We start from the raw sequence: 17,682 nt of genomic DNA, 5'->3' as shown, positions 1-17,682 counted from the left end.
AGGGTTTCTAGAGCCAGTATGTTTTATCTTTGTCACTATAGAGTGTATGAGGCAATAACATACAGAAGACCCTTACCGATAGTCACTGGCAGATTTTTTTTAAAAGAACTATCCTTAATTAAGTATTCTTTTACTTTGACGTTTAGGCTTTGTGTGATATTAGCCTTCACATTGAAGTGCTCATAAATAAAGGTCAGTATCACTGCTTTCACAGATGATAATCCTCCCCCATAAGAACTTAAGAAATAGAAGCAGGAGTAGGCCATATGTTCCCTCAGGCCTGATCCACTATTCAGTAAGAACATTCTGACCTCGGCCTCAACTGCACTTACTTGCCTGTTCCCCATAACCTTTGACTCCCCAGTAGCTCAAAAATTTATCAGCCTTACAAATATTCAGTGAGCCTGTCTCCACTCCTTTCTGGGGAAGAGAATTCCACAGACTAAATCTTCTGGAAGAAATCATTTCTTTTCATCTCCATCTTAAATGGGGAACTCTTTATTTTTAAACTGTGTCCCCTAGTTCTATTCTCTGCCAAAAGGGGAAACATCCACTCAGCATCTACCCTGTCAAGTGTCCTCAGAATCTTTTATGTTTCAATAATATCACCTCTCGTTCTTCTAAACTCCCATGAATAGGTCCAACCTGCTCAATATTTCCTCAGAAGACAACCCCTTCATCCCAGGAATCCAACTAGTGAACCTTCTCTGAACCGCCTCCAGTGCAAGTATATCCCTCCTTAAATAAGGAGACTAAAACTGTATGCAGTTTACATGGTCTCATCAACATCCTGTGCACTTGTAGCAAGACTTTCCTACTTTTATACTCTATCTGCCTTTAAGTAAAGGCCAATATTCCATTTGCATTCTTAATTATGTTTTTCATCCACATTATAACTTTTGTGTTTCATTTACGAGGATTAATATCTGTCTCTTTAAATAACATTTTGCTTTTGTTCTTCCTACCAAAGTGGACAACCTCACATTTTCCCACATTATACTTCATCTCCCTAATTTGTCCCCCCTCACTTAACCCATCTATATCCCTTTGCATATTTTTTGTGTTCTCCTCACAACTTTCTTTCTCACCTATCTTTGTATCATCAGAAAATTTGGCTATAATACACTCAACCCCTCCATCCGAGTCATTAATATAGCTTGTAAATAGTTGAGGTCCTCGGCACTGATCCCTGTGCCACCCCATTAGTTAGTTTGCCAACCAGAAAATGACCCAGTTATCCCCCGTCTCTGTTTTCAGTCAGTTAGCCAATCCTCTTTATTCATGTCAGTAAATTACCCCCAACACCATGAGTTTTTATCTTGTGCAGTATCCTTTTATGTAGCACATTATTGAATGCCTTTTGGAAATCTAAATATACTACATCTACTGTTTCCCTTTACCTTACAACCAACCTGATTGTGTATGATTTTTCAGGAGACTATCACAGCTTAACTGGGTTAATATCTCTGTTGAAATAGCAGATAAAGAAATTTCATGTGAACAATAATAATGTACACAGTCCTAACAATCCCCATCATATTTATAGTGTGCTCATATTGGCAAAGTCCTGAAGACAGACACATCACAATTCGGAATGGATTCATGATGTTGATATCACTTGCATGAAATATGAAAATTATAGTGACTATCATTAATAAGTATGTAAAAGATGCTACTTGCTGCCTTAATGTTCAGTATTCTACTGACAAGACAGATCTATACAACTTGTGCATGCGATTATAAACTGAAAGAAGAACTACCTGGGAGAATACCTGACCAATAGAGATCAGAAGTGTTACCATTTCAATATCCAGTCCATGTTGTGTTAACATATTTTAGCTGGAACTTCAGTAAGGACACTATAATTGGACTCAATGTTCCTGGGATCAAAAGAGGGAAATGGATCAAGATTTTTCCTCTGGATCATTATCCAGTGCCTTTTGATGGAACTATACTCACCTAGTGAGGATAAGATTAGGCTCATCCATGACTTCCACTCCCATCCTTTCCCCATGGTTGAATATTTAGCCAACACTCCTTGCCAAGTCTCATCAAGAATGGCAACTTAGGTGAAATATTAAAAACAGCTTACCATATGTGGTGTAGAAATGCTACCACAATCAATTTGTTTAAGGACAGTTTTGTATCACAGAGCAAAAATACCCTCAGTGTCAATGCAAAGGAATACTCTAATTTGGGTGGTTCATTAAAAAAGTTCTACCAGTAACTATCAGAAAGTTACAAGCCTCCTGGTGCTACATACACACTGTGGTGAGCAAAATAATAAAATTAAAACATACAGAACTTAAAAAACCTCTGGAGTAAGATTAAAGGAGTGTAATTTTGACTTTGTGCAATTGTGTAAGACAGAAAATAGCAAATTCAGAGCCTGTTTTACATCCCTCCCAATTTTTAGTGCCATGGAATCTTCATTCAGAGCCAGCAAAGTACTTGTGCAGTCTAGTCACTGTTACAATGTAAGGAAATGTAGGCAATTTGCATACACAAATAGCAATGAGAATTTAGTGGCTTGGTTGAATGCTAAATTTTGGCTAGAACAAACTCCCCTGCTATTCTTCAAATAATGCCATGCGATTTTTTACTTGCAAGGTTTTATGTTTCATCCGAAAGGACTGCATAAAGTGCTAGCTTAGATTGAGTGCTTAAATCTCCAGAATTGGGCTTGAAGTCACAAATTTTGACTCAGAGGTGAGAGTGCCACCACTGAGACAACTTATATTTTGTACTGGCATTTCTACTTTAACCATAAATTTATATTGCTTATTCTGCCAGCGGGAATTAAACAACCTTACTTCTCTGGTTTGGCCGAGTTGCAGAATACATAGCAACAAAACCATTTCCTGCAGTGTTGGCATCGGTTACCATCTGTACCATCATCTTGTTGCCAGTTGAGATGATGGCTCCAGGCTTAGAAGTACCACAAAACCTGCCCAACCGTTGACCATTGACGTGTCCATCATAAACATCAATGTAATCGTATCTGCAGAGAGTGTCACGTTCCAGATCGAGGAAGCGAAAATTGAGAGCCACCACTTGGCCTTTTGGTACCTGTAGATGACAACATTAAAAACTAAATCACTGATGACTGCTGCTCACACACCGTAAGAAGTCAAAAGGGACAACTAATCTGCCTCACTGGGGCACTCTTAAAATGCTAGTATGACACACAAACCTGCATATACATTGAGCTTTCACTTATTAAAAATTCTACTTATAAAAACTGGGAGATTCTCAATTCCTGTTAGAGAGCAAACCTAACCAACATAGAATATTAGAATTTTACAGCATAGTAGGAGATCATTTGTATTATTGCATCTTCAGGGTGACAGTGGTGAAGTAGTAATGTCCTGGACTAGTAATTCAGAGGCCCAGGCTATTGCTCTGGGGACACAGGTTCGGATCCCATCACAGCAATTGATGGAATTTAAATTCAATTAATAAATTCTGGAATTGAAAGCTAGTCTCGGTAATGGTGACCAAGAAGCTATCCCTGATTGTTGTAAAAACCCATCTAGTTCACTAATGACCTTTAGAGAAGGGAATTGGCCATCCTTACCTTGTCTGGCCTACAAATAACTTCAGATCCATGGTAATGTGGTTGATTCTTAATTGTCCTTTGAAATGGCCTAGCTAGCCAGTCAGCTCAAGGGCAATTAGGGATGGGCAACAAATGCTGGCCTTGCCAGTGACCCCTGCATCCCATGAAAAGATAAATGAAAAAGACTTCCCTGAAACAGTTACCTATTTATCCCATTCCCTTACTCTTTCTCATTTTCTTTTACTTTTTTTGTAGATACTTATCTACTTCCTTGATAAAATCTATTATGAATTCTACTTCCACCGTTGTGGAGTCTCACATCAGTGGTAGGGAAACTATTGGAGAAAATTCTGAAGGTGAGAATCTATCTCCACTTGGAGAGGCAAGGTTTGATCAGGGATACTCAGCATGGCTTTGTCAGAGGCAGATCATCCCTAACAAATTTGATTGAATTTTTTGAGGAGGTGACAAGGTGTGTAGATGAGGGTAGTGCAGTTGATGTAGTTTATATGGATTTCAGCAAAGCCTTTGACAAGGTCCCACAAGGGAGACTTATAAAGAAGGCAAATGCACATGGGATACAGGATAATTTGATAAGGTGGATTCAAAATTGGCTTAGTTGTAGGAGACAGAGGGTGATGGCAGAAGGATGCTTTAGTGACTGGAAGCCAGTGTCCAGTGGTGTACCACAGGGATCTGTGCTGGGTCCCCTGTTATTCGTCATTTATATAAACGACATAGATGACTATGTGGAGGGTAGGATTAGTAAGTTTGCGGATGACACAAAGATTGGCCGGGTGGTTAACAATGAGGTTAAGTGTTTTGGGCTACAGGAAGATATAGATGGGATGGTCAAATGGGCAGATAAGTGGCTGATGGAATTTAACCCTGAAAAGTGTGAGGTGATACAGTTTGGAAGGAGTAATTTGACAAGGAAGTATTCAATGAAAGGCATGACACTAAGAAGTTCTGAGGAACAAAGGGACCTTGGCATGTGTGTCCATAGATCTCTGAAGGCGGAGGGGCATGTTAGTGGGGTGGTGAAAAAGGCATATGGGACACTTGCACTTATCAATCGAGGCATAGATTACAAAAGCAGGGTCATGTTGGAGTTGTATAGAACGTTGGTGTGGCCACAGCTGGAGTACTGTGTGCAGTTCTGGTCACTACATTATAGGAAGGATGTGATTGCACTGGAGGGGGTGCAGAGGAGATTCACCAGGATGTTGCCTGGGATGAAACATTTAAGTTATGAAGAGAGGTTGGATAGACTTGGGTTGTTTTTGTTGGAGCACAGAAGACTGAGGGGCGACCTGATCGAGGTGTACAAGATTATGAGGAGCATGGACAAGGTGGATAGGGAGCCCAAACACATCTTCCCTTCACCACCCCCCCTCGCGGCATTCCGTAGGGATCGTTCCCTCCGGGACACCCTGGTCCACTCCTCCATCACCCCCTACTGCTCAACCCCTACCTATGGCACCTCCCCATGCCCACGCAAAAGATGAAACACCTGCCCCTTCACTTCCTCTCTCCTCACCGTCCAAGGGCCCAAACACTCCTTTCAAGTGAAGCAGCATTTCACTTGCATTTCCTCCAACTTAGTCTACTGCACTTGTTGCTCCCAATGCGGTCTTCTCTACATTGGAGAGACCAAACGTAAACTGGGCGACCGCTTTGCAGAACACCTGCGATCTGTCGCAAGAAAGACCCAAACCTCCCTGTTGCTTGCCATTTTAACACTCCACCCTGCTCTCTTGCCCACATGTCTGTCCTTGGCTTGCTGCATTGTTCCAGTGAAGCTCAACGCAAACAGGAGCAACAGCACCTCATCTTCCGACTAGGCACTTTACAGCCTTCCGGACTGAATATTGAATTCAACAACTTTAGGTCTTGGACTCCCTCCTCCATCCCCACCCCCTTTCTGTTTCTTCCCCACTTCCTTTTGTTTTTTCCAATACTTTATATAGATTTTTCTTTTCCCACCTATTTCCATTATTTTTAAATCTTTTATGCCCTGCTAGTCTTTCCACCCCACCCCCACTAGAGCTGTATCTTGAGTGCCCTGCCATCCATGCTTAATTAGCACATTTGTTTAGATAATATCACTACCTTCAACACCTCTTTGTTCCTTTGTGACATCTTTTGATTATCTGCTCCTATCACTGCTTGCTTGTCCCTACAACCACACACCCCCCCCCACTTCTCTCTCCACCACCCCCCCCACTGCACCTTAAACCAGCTTATATTTCACCCCTCTCCTAATATTCACTCAGTTCTGTTGAAGGGTCATGAAGACTCGAAACATCAAGTCTTTTCTTCTCCACCGATGCTGCCAGAGCTGCTGAGTTTTTCCAGGTAATTCTGTTTTTGTTTTGGATTTCCAGCATCCGCAGTTTTTTGTTTTTATCTATGGATAGGGAGCAGCTGTTCCCCTTAGTTGAAGGGTCAGTCACAAGGGGACATAAGTTCAAGGTGAGGGACAGGAGGTTTAGGGGGGATGTGAGGAAAAACTTTTTTACCCAGAGGGTGGTGACAGTCTGGAATGCACTGCCTGGAAGGGCGGTGGAGGTGGGTTGCCTCACATCCTTTAAAAAGTACCCGGACGAGCACTTGGCACATCATAACGTTCAAGGCCAAGTGCTCGTAAATGGGATTAGGTAGGTAGGTCAGGTGTTTCTCACATGTCGGTGCAGACTCGATGGGCCGAAGACCCTCTTCTGCACTGTGTGATTCTGTTGTGTCTTGGGCCTTTCATAGCCCAACAACCCAATGTAAACAAAATTTCATAACCACTTTGTTTGTGATGCTGATCTTAAGTTTTGCCCTCTAGTTATTGACTCGCCTATGTGTGGAAATAGTTTTTCCCTATTTACCTTCTCAGAATCCTTCATAATTATGATTATCTTCAATGTTATCCTGTCAACTTTCTCTGCTCTAATGAAGCAACTCAGAATCCTTTTAAACCTAACAATCTATGGCTCTTATAATTCATTCAAAACCCATTCATTTACACAGGGTTAAAATCGGACCCTAGGTTCTGCCTTGTAGATCCATAGTTAAAGCAGAATGTCGTTAACTTTAATTTACTACTGAGTCTTTTGTTTATACTGTGAGTGTTTACACGCTCTGGAAGCAGCAACCTGAGCCAAGTTGTTCTAACAGCTACAGAACTGGCATCCAGCCAACAATGAGGAAAATTGTCTGGCTATGGCCTGTCCACAAAAAGCAGGTCAAATCCAAACTGGCCAATTACTGCCCCATCATTCTATTCTTAATCATCAGCAAAGTAAAGGAAGGCATCATTGACAGTGCTGTCAAGCTGTACTTACCAATAACTTACTCACTAATGCTGAGTATGTGTTCTGCCAAAGCCACATGGCTTTAGATCTCATTACAGCTTTGGCCCAAACATGGACAAATGAGCTGAATTCCAGAGGTGAGGTGAAAGTGATTATGTTTGACATCATGATAGCATTTGACCACAAAATTAACTTGATGGGAATCAGAGGGAAAACCCACCACTTGGGTTTGGAGCTATGCCTAGCACAAAGTTGTGGTTGTTGAAGGCCAATAAGGTCAGTCCCAGGGAAGTGCTGCACAAGTTCATTAGGGTAGTGTTTTTGACCTAACCATCTTCAGTTGCTTCATGAATAACCTTCCCTAAGTGGGAATGTTTGCTGATTACTGCACAATGTTCGGTACCATCTGCAATTCCTCAGATACTGAAGCAGTTCATGCAAGGACTGAAGTACATCCAGGCTTGGAGTGACATGTGGCCTGAATGTTACTTGCCACCTAAGTACCAGGCAATGACCATCTCCAACAAGAGAAAATCTAACCATCTCCCCATGACAATCAATGGTATTCCCATCGTTGAATCCCCCACTATCAGTATTCTTGGAGGACGGGGTATTGGGGGATCATCATTGACCAGAAACTGAACTGAACCAGTCAACTAAATACTGTGGCTACAAGGGCAGGTAGCCTGGAAATTCTATGGTGAGAAATTCATCTCCTGACTCCCCAAAGCATGTCCACCATTTTCCATTCACAAGACATGAGTGTGATGTAATACTCTCCACTTGCCTGGATGGGTGCAGCTCCAGCAACAATCAAAGCTTGACACCATCCAGGATAAAGCAGCCCATTTGATCAGCACTCCATCCACCACCTTAAACATTCAATCCCTCTACCAGCATGCACTGTGGCAACACTGTGTACCAGAGACAGAATGCACTACAGCAACTCGATAAGATTCCTCCAATAGCAACTTCCAAATCCACAATCTCTACCATTTTGAAGAACAAGGGCAGCAGCCACATAGGAATACCACCACCTGCAAATTCCCCACCAAGTCACACACCACCCTGAATTAGAGCTATCTTGCCGCTCCTTGACTGTCACTGGGTCAAAATCCTGGAAATCCTTCCCTAACAGTGCTGTGGGTGTATTTGCATCATTTGACTGCAGTAATTCAAGAAAGTGGCTCGCCACAGCCTTCACAAGGGCAATTAGATATGAGCAATAAATGCTGGACTTGCCAGCAATACACATCCTACTAATGAACTAAAATAAAGCAGAGAGAGAAGTTTTTATTGTAACGTTGGAATTAGTATTGTATGATAATTGGGAAGCTTTATGAAGGCCAACATCCATACAGAAATATATGACTAACTAGCTGTACTTAGCAAAATAATAGAACGATTTCTACAGTTAGCTAGTGACCCAATCTGACCTATATAGAAGAGTACCTCAAGCAATAAAGACAAAAGTCATTTGGTAGTACAGAACCTGAGTATCGCTGAAAAAAGACACATATCAAAGCTTTTTGTCTTGCATTCATCAGGACATTCACAAGAATACCAAATGTAATGTGAACAACAATTTATACTTCATGAGGCGAGAGTGCTGATAGGTCGGCAAGTGGACTCTGATTGATAGATGCCTTGCCTTGGAGAATACATCAATTAACTGTTAAATGACAGTTAACTGTCAAGCTGTGTTTAAATTCAAACTTGGCAGGTTGACTCTGACTGGTCAAGGCATGGCTCCAGAGAATGGCTATCACCTATTTTGTTCAGTTGAAACAGGCACAATGTGTGTACATGTTCTTTCTGTCTGCAACGAACAGGGCACTGTGTATTAGTAAATGTGCTTCTAGTATGCGTAAGTGAGCCACACTGGGAGCCCGACTGATAATCTTAAATTGGTTGTCAGCATAATTCTCAGCACATCAGGATTGTTTAGCAAATGTCCGATTGCAGAATCACATCTAATCTCGGATGCTGTGTTTTGAGTTTTGCAAGCATGGGCTGGTTGGGTATGGTCTGTACCTTACCCATTGCAAACAGCGGCTGGGACATGCTGTTTGATATGATCTACCAATCTTTGCGATGTACAGCTTACATACCGAGCATCACACTGGCATTGAAATTCATATATTATTACTCATTTGCGTGATAGGCAGAACATCTTTTTAGCTTGACGGCAGCATCCTGTTAGTGGCAAATAACACTCGTGTTGCTGCTGCATAGTAACAGAATGAAACAGCTAACTTCACCTGTTGCTCAACCTTTTGAGATACCTTGCCCTACCAGGGTAATCCGAAGTAGACTGGACAATTTTCAGGGCTGAATGTGGCGGCCTTAGGCCCATTCATGAGTTTGCGCAATATAGAGCGAGCAATGATCTGATCAGGGTAGCCATTAACCTGCAGGATGCCTTTGATGTGCCCTATTTCAGCATCAAACTTGCATGGTGAGCAAATGGCTTGGGCTCTATTTACGAGGTTACCAATAAGGTAAATCTTTTGGCATGCAGAACTGTAGGAATCTTAATGTGTATATTGACCAGCGAAGATAAGCTTGCAGTCGACAGTAATAGAGAACCCATTGGCAGATTTCTCAACCAGTACGTCAAGGAAAGGAAGCTCATTTGACTGCTCCATTTCAAAGGTAACTTTGAGCTCAGGATGGAGTCCGTTAGGGCGTGTAAGGAAATTCTTACGTGCAGCTGTGGATTCAAATATCATAAATGTATCATCTACCTATCAGAAATATGCAAGGGATAGGAGGTTAGGTGTCATTCCATTGAAGATATATTTCTCATGGAACTCAACAAAGATGTTTGTGAGATTTGGGCCTAGATGGGATCCCATGGCAACATCCATTTGGGCACAGATGGTGTTATTAACACTGAACTCAATTGCACTAGTTGCTGAGTTCATAAGTTCAATGAATACCGACTCACACAATGGTGGCGGGTCTAGATCGCCATGATAAAAATGCTGCAGTGCAAATGTCTATTCTTCCTTGAGCGGTACATTGGTGAATAGACCATCAGAGTGCACTAGCCAATCAATCAGCACTCTCTTCTCATGAAGTATAATTTGTTGTTCCCTTTACCTTTGGTATTCTTGCAAATGTCCTGATGAGTGCAAGATGAAAAGCTTTGACATATGTCTTTTTTCAGCGATAGTAAAGACAGAAGTACCATTCTACTAAATAGTACTTCTGTTGTACCTTTTGGTAGCTACATTATAACAGCGACTACACTTTTAGTTGGCTATAAAGTGCTTTAGGACATCTTGAGGTCATGAATGATGCTTTATAAATGCAGGTTTTTTTTTAGCTTTAGCATCCATGTGTGAGCTTCCAGGATGAATGTTTGTAAGCTATTTTACTACGTGAGGTACCCCATCCAAGCCGAATCCTGTCCTCTCCCAATGTCAATGAACACACAGTTCTTGATCCAGAATGGGAAAAGTATTTGATTTTCCCCTTTTTAACATAAAGCAACTAATTCTAACTACAGCAGTCTCACCATCACCATCTCAGCACAGACTATGGATTGAACCTCAGACTTTCTTAGTCTGCAGAGCTGAATCACTCATTGCATAAACTTTCTGAACCATCAGGGGAACATGTAAGGAGTTTCTCATTTCTGATTAAAGAGTGGATGTTTATGGAGGGTAAAAGAATGATCGTATTGATGATAGAGGAAGAATTATAGGGTCTGACACTATGAGGAAACTGAATAAAGCTCAGTAGATTCAATGGTAGTATTCAGCAATCTCTTCAGCCGGGTACTGTATATTAGTTGAACTCTCTCACATTACTGAGCTTAGTAACTCACACAAGCCAGTGGGGTTGATTTATCTCAGTTACATGCAGTTAATAGGCATAAACAGGACATAACTAGGCTGAAAATTAGGCAGGAGTATGTTTATACCAGGTTTATATCCATTTTGTATCACATCCACTTCTATCTGACATTGGGTGAAGTTATACACCATGTGAATCACTTGGCAGTAGATTCAATTTCCTGCCTCATTTGTTCTGATCACCACTAGGTTCTTCCAGCTCTTTTATTAACCAGACACATCCCAAAGGCTGAAATATACATTATAAATATTAGCAGATTTTGTAGCTGCTAGTAACATTTTTATTGTTGTATACAACCACTTAACTTTACGTGGCCATAACTTTAAATTACCTATTACCTCTTGTTAGCAGCAGTATTGCTTCACTCCAGTAAGATCCAAATGTCAGGTCCATTATCAGTACTCCCACATTCAGTAAATGAAGCTGACTTTGCTTTGCATGGTGTTCATAAGCAGCCAGCTGACAATTGCCTATTCAAAAATTACCCATTTAAGCAACACCTTGATTTTGAAATTCTCATCCTTGTTTTTACATGCCCCTGTGGCCTCACCCCTCCCTATCTCTGTAATGTCCTGCAGCCCCACAACCTTCTGAGATATTGAAGCAACCCCAATTTTAATCCTTCCACCATTGGTAGCTGTGTCTTCAGTTGGCAATGCACTAAGCTTTGGAACTGCCTCTCTACATCTCTCTGCCTCGCTACCTCTCCTCCTTAAAGTCACTCCTTAAAACCTAACTCTTTGACTAAGCTTTTGGGCATCTGACCTAATATCTTCTTGTGTGTCCCCGGTGTCATATTTTGTTTTATAATGCTCCCATGAAGCTTCTTGGGAGCTTTCATTGTGTTAAAGTGCTGTGTAAATATAAGTTGTTGTTGTAACTTATCCCAGCTTCTCCAATCACCTCAATCTGTTAAGAATAAATGAATAAATATTAAATTATGACATTATTTTGTTTTGTCATTTTGTTGTAAACAACAAGTGCTAATGACCTAATCGCAGAACGAGAGGAGAAGATTTTGGGAAAGTTTTTTTTAAGCTTAGATTACTGAAGTTCTGTAAAGATCATCAATGAGTTATTGAAGAAATATTGCATGGGCAGGGAATCAGAGGAGTGTGGGTGTCCTTGGAACTAGACCTCAGCATGAGTCATAGTTAGAGAAAAATAAATTGGAGAGCAGCAAGTCTGTTTGCTGACTTCCTTGATGGAAAAGAAAATACCACATTTAACATGTAATGATGAATAGGGAATGAAAAATTGCACTGGAGTATCAACATTCTGTCACTAAGTACCAGGGTGTATGTTTAAGCCCACAGTTCTCCATAGCTGTAATTTGTTTCCCTGTCCCCGTGGCACGCTGGTATTTTAAATCTTGCCTCTTTGCTGTAGTGACACATTATCAGCCGACATTCTGTGCATTGGTGTGCAGGCTGGTCTTGGATGCTGTCTGAAAAGTATCCAAACTGCAAAAAGTAGTACCCACCAAATACTAATAAAAAGGAAAGCCTGTGAATGCGAAAGTCTAACTTAAACATGGAAAGTTCTGGAAATACACAGCAGACCAGTTACCATCAGAAGGTGAAAGATGGGTTACCGCATTAGTTGTGATCCTAGATTATTAACTTAATATATTAACCCAGGTTTGTCCAACCCGTGGCCCGCGGGCCTGATTCGGTGCCCAAAGCCCCTCTATGCGGACCGCGGAGCCATTTTCCAAAATGCCAGCCAAACAGGTAAGTTGGAGTGGAGGATTCAGCAAGGAGCTGCTCTTCCAATCACAGTGAGGGTATCAGCAGCAAATGCGGGAGAGAAACAGTCTGTGATTGGAGGAGCAGGGAACACCAGCTGCGGTCAGTTTGCTGGGGAGAAAGGTTTTCTTTCAATCGGGGGTTCGGGGATGGGAAGAGAAAGAAGGAGAGCCATAGGTGCAGAGAGAGGCTGGAGAGACTGGCTGCTGAAGACCCAGTAAGGAGATGCTGGCTGCTGGCGCTCCGGGATGGAGAAACTGGCTACATGGCTCCGGTAAGGAGAGACGGGCTGCGAGACCTGGGAGTGAGACGCTATGGAGCCTGATGTCGGAGGTGGAGGCGGAAGATGGGGAAGAACCCAGCGTGTATGTGTGTGAAAGATTGATTGTGTGTGTGTGTGTGTGTGTGTGTGAGAGAGAAAGAGTCAGATAGAGATTGAGTGCTTGGATGTGTGGGAGTGAGAGAGTGAGTGAGCATGTTTGTGTGTGTGTGTGTGTGTGTGTGTGTGTGTAGGAGGGAGAGAATGTGCGTGCGCGTGTATATGTGTGTGTGCGTGTGTGTGTGTGTGAGAAAGTGAGTGCATGTGTGTTTGTATGTGTGTGAGAGTGTGTGTGTTTGTTTGGAAGTAAGAGAGTGAGTATGAGAATGAGAGAGTGAGTGAGTGCTTGTGTCTGTTGGGAGTGAGAGGGTGTGTAAATGTGTGTGTGTGTGTTGGGGGGGAGTGAGCGAGTGAGTGAGTGCTTGTGTGTGTGGGAATGAGAGCGAGTATATGTGTGTGTGGAAGTGAGAGGGTGAATGTGTGTGTGTGTCGGGGGGGAGTGAGAGAGTGAGTGAGTGCTTGTGTGTGTGGGAATGAGACAAAGTGTGTGTGTGTGGGAGTGGGCATGCACACGCGTGTGTTTGTGCGCGCGCGCATGTGTGCGTGTGTGTGTGTGTGTAAGATAGTGATTGAGTGCTTAGATGTGTGGGAGTAAGAGAGTGAGTGAGCGATTTAGTGTGTCTGTGTAGGAGGTAGAGATTGTGTATGCCCGTGTATGTGTGTGTGGCTGTAGAAGTGAGTATGTGTGGGAGTGAGACAGTGTATGTGTGTGTGTGTGTGTGTGTGAGAGAGAGAGAGTATGTGTGGGAGTGAGAGAGTGAGTCTCAGGTTTCTCACTCACTTTCACCACCACACCCCAACACATACTCACACCCACACATGCAGTGAGTGAGTGTGAGTGAGTGAGCATCCCGAGACTGGGAGTGAGCCTAGCACGCACACTTTGACCTTCTCATGCTTTGGTCATTTTGTATTAATTACTATTTTTTAATCTAACAATTTATTGCTTTGACATTGTTTTATTTTTGCTCAGCAAGTTGTTTCTTTTCTTAATACCACAACATTTTTGAAATTAAGTTTAATGTTGTGCCAAACCTTATCTTTCCAAAATTTACTCATTGGCCCCAAGAGTGAGAAAAAAATGGAAATGTGGCCTCCCCAATCGAAAAGGTTGGACAAGCCTGTTTTAATCCACCTGGTGAAATATCACCCCCAAACCCTTAAAAGCTTTAACTCTTAGCTTTCAGCTGATTGTCTTTCCACTCTGTCTTTCCAGCATTTTCTAGTTTAATATGAGCCAGAACCACAAAGAGTATGTTCAATATTAAGTACACTCAATCTTTATGTTGTGAAAAGCACTATTAGGGTATTAAATGTACATCTAAGCATTTTTACAATGCTACTGAGCCTCTGGGAGAGTGTCACTCAAGCATGATTTCAGAGCACTGTTCCATTTTTCCTGTGTCTTTTGTACCACAGGTCCTGATTGAAAGGGCCATAAGAGACATAAATATTTGTTTTCTGAGCCTCTGACCTCTGCTCTTTGAACTCGTGAGAAGTTGGCATGGAATCTGAAAAGAACAACAAAAACAAAAAAAAGCCGGAAATACTCAGCAGGCTAGGCAGCACCAGTGGAGAGACAGAAGCTGGTCATTAATTTTTCAGGTCTAGGACCTTTCCTCAGGACTGGAAGACAGGCTGTTTATCGATCGTGAGAGGACACATGCCTGCGGTCAATGACAAATCTCCCAACGTAAAAGTGCCTACTAAGGATTACAACTGTGGGAGCGGGTAATTTTTCAGCTTCAGTTCTGCTGTCAGGGAGATGCTGAGTCAATGCCTGATTCTTGTTCACTGAGGGAGAGAAAGTTAGTGGGAAATTCACCCCAGGCCACTTTTGCATACCTCCTAGCTGATCAAAATCAGCTTTGGCAGAGAAGAGGAAACAGGCCTCCTGCCCACTCTTTTGGCTTGGAATGGTACATGATGTGGAAGAACCTATAGAAGGGGAGAAAATTAAATGGTTTAAAAATGTAGAGGGGAGGGGAAAAGAAATAAAAGAAAGTAAATGCAATGCATGCATTTTGAGGCTCACTGTGCAGCTACTGTCAGCAGCATGTGTGGGAGGATGGCTCATGGGTCCCTTTACTGACAAGTCAGCACTTTTCCTGTTATAACAGCCTAAAATAGTTGTTCTAGCTGAAACATTTTCAGGAGCTCTTTCTTTCTGGGCTGCTGTCCATACAGAGAAAGGAGTAGGTAACTAGGTTTCACTGTCACCTACCTACATTTAAGGACTGAGTGAACCCAGATCTGGCCTACACAAGTGAGCTTACCCAAAGATGGGAGATGGTGGGAAAAGAATTAGATTGTCGCAAACTCCTGTCTAAGAATACTACGTATATGAGCAAAATTAATCAAATTAGATGACACCTGTAGCAAACGTTCCATACAAATTCATTCCTAGAGTAATCTTTTTCATTGGAACAGAGAAGTTTAAAAGGGGGTCTGAAAAGGTTTTGAAAATCATGGAATATTTTGAGAGGATAAATGAAGAGAGACGTTTTCTCCTGGTTGATGAATGAGTAACAAGGGATGTAAAATCCAGATGATCACCAGAAGAACAAAAGGGAGAACCGGAAGAAGATTTTTTTTCACACATAGAAGTGGTGATTGAGGCACAGACCACAACATTATTTAAAAGGACATTTGAATAGGAAATCTATAAAGGTACACGAAAGCGCAGGGCATTGGGATTATGGTAAATAGTTCCAGTTGAAGAGCTAGGCTGGCACAGGCATGAGGCCAAATGGCTTCGTCCTTTTCTATACTCCCTATGATTCTGTATTGTTGGTGCCTTTATTCCAGACATTGAACCTGGAAAACTCTTCAACCAAATAACACAGTTCCTTCAATCATGTCAACAGATGGAGCCATTGCTAAATGAATTATTAGATATGTTTTACTTGCTGTAATTTTATAATGATTTCTTAATTAATTTTGGTTTAGCTACATTCTGTTACACTGTTCTGTCAAATATATTCCTTTTTAAGTAATTTAAAATATATTTTATAATTAAAATGTATTCTTGTATTTGTAACAGTCTCTCAATTCATACCGTGATTTTCCACGTGCACTTGCTGTTGGGGGGGTAGAGTCTAGGGAATCCCTCACTTCCAATAAAACCTGACTCTCCACTTCGAATTCCTCCACATTTAAAGTTCCTGGAAATGGCAACAAGAAAATACATCAAACTTATAAACAATTGAATCTCCTGCTTTGTCAATGCTGTGTTCCACAGAACATAAGCCTGATAGTTATATCACCTAATACCGGCACAATCCTATCAAATTCCTCTATTTGCTATTTTAACAAAGGTGTTAACTCATCTGAAAAGAATTTGACACAAATCGTTATGTGTTCAAGGATATGAGACAGTGTCATGGTCCAGCTCAATTTCCTTGCTGATATTACAAGTTACTAATCTAATTGTGGGAGTTTTGCTAATATCATAATCCATTAGACCTGTTTAATAACTATTATCTGAAATTTAGGATGTGTCTTAAAACCAACTATGATCTATTACTACTTTTTGTAATGCACATTGATATTATGATTCAAATTTGCACGAGATATTCATTTGTTTCCTTTGTCTGTATTTATATCACTAACATGGATGTTAGCTATCAGTGTGCTCCACACCCTTCAGACACAATGAGGGTTGTCCATGATTGTGACATAGTTACACCAGGTTTATCTAAAAGTAATTTGCAGTTGATGACCAGGGAATCTTTTCCTAGCATGTTATATTTGCAATAATACAGCACATACAGGATTCCTGTCTGAATATGGATGATTATTTTATGCACCGTTTAGAATAAGTCACCAAGTTAAACATTTTTCAGCTTTAACCCTCCCTCCAGTACTCAACTCGTTAGGCTCTCACAATTAATTACTTTCTTTCAACTTTCTTGACTTCTCATGTAGGATTTCTAATATCTCGTTTTCTTGTGCTCGCCTGCCTTTACCCAACAACAGGCTATGATGCCAGCCTAATCAAAGTCCCAGGAGGACATTGAAGTTGAGGTATTGAGAGTTTACTGTGGGGCATGTGTTAACCTGGTGCCACTGCATTAAGTCGCTCCTTTAAACAGCCTTTAAGAATTTTGAATAGTAGCTACTGTTTCAAGGATCAACACGACCGCAACCCTACAACGGCCTCTGAAAGCCAGGTTGACAGAGAGATATCGACCATGTGAAGCATTTAGTCATTCTATTCGGCAAAATCAAACTTTTTGTCTGGTATAAACCTATATACTGGCGCGTCTCCCCACTGCGCGGAGCCTTCAGCACAGACAGAGACAGGCGTCCCAACCAAGTACTTAACTTGAGGGGGGGGGGGGGGCGGGTGGTGAAAGTTTAAAAACTTTTGTCAGCTCTTTGTTTCGTTTACCTTTTTCCTGGAGGTAGCTGGCATGAGATCAGAGTCGCGCATAAAAGCCCAAGGTAAGGGTAAGCGATGGATTTCATGGTGATCGCTGTGGGTCAGGTAGATTAGCGATGAGGGTCTGGAGCCGAGGCAGGGTCTGGGCTGGTTGCTCAAGATGTGGATGGTGCCCGCAGCCTCCTCTGTGGCTCCCTGAAGGCTGCCTGCCTGGACATGAATATCGCGTTTGTTCTTCTCAGGGTGGGGGGGGGGGTGGGGGAGGTGGAGGAAGCAGACCAGCTTCCCCGGGACAGCTGCCTTTGCCTTTGCCCTCTTGCTCTGAAAATATCTTTATCGTCCAAATAAAATATATATTTAAAAAAAAAATAAAAACAAGTATAATGGCGCAGCCTTAAGCCATTGGAAAACACTTGATTTTTTAAAAAAAGGGTTAAGTTCCAAAT

The 17,682-nt window shown here is 41.8% G+C and overlaps 1 protein-coding gene across 1 annotated transcript in view; it reads right to left on the bottom strand.

Annotated features, from left to right (window-relative positions):
- pcolce2b (procollagen C-endopeptidase enhancer 2b) overlaps positions 1-17,482 on the bottom strand; it is a 41,253-nt gene extending 23,771 nt beyond the window's left edge. Inside the window, exons 1-3 of the mRNA XM_041210277.1 lie at positions 17,246-17,482; positions 15,911-16,016; positions 2,814-3,069 (exon numbers count right to left, since the gene is read on the bottom strand). Of these exons, the coding sequence (XP_041066211.1) occupies positions 2,814-3,069; positions 15,911-16,016; positions 17,246-17,322 (439 nt within the window). The 5' untranslated portion in view covers positions 17,323-17,482. The remainder of the gene's footprint in view (positions 1-2,813; positions 3,070-15,910; positions 16,017-17,245) is intronic.
- Positions 17,483-17,682: the final 200 nt, after the last annotated feature.

The sequence above is a fragment of the Carcharodon carcharias genome, chromosome 2 (genome assembly GCF_017639515.1).
Source record: "Carcharodon carcharias isolate sCarCar2 chromosome 2, sCarCar2.pri, whole genome shotgun sequence".
Taxonomy (NCBI): domain Eukaryota; kingdom Metazoa; phylum Chordata; class Chondrichthyes; order Lamniformes; family Lamnidae; genus Carcharodon; species Carcharodon carcharias.
Note: the sequence above shows the minus strand (reverse complement) of the source record. Positions and strands in the feature narration are given on the sequence as shown.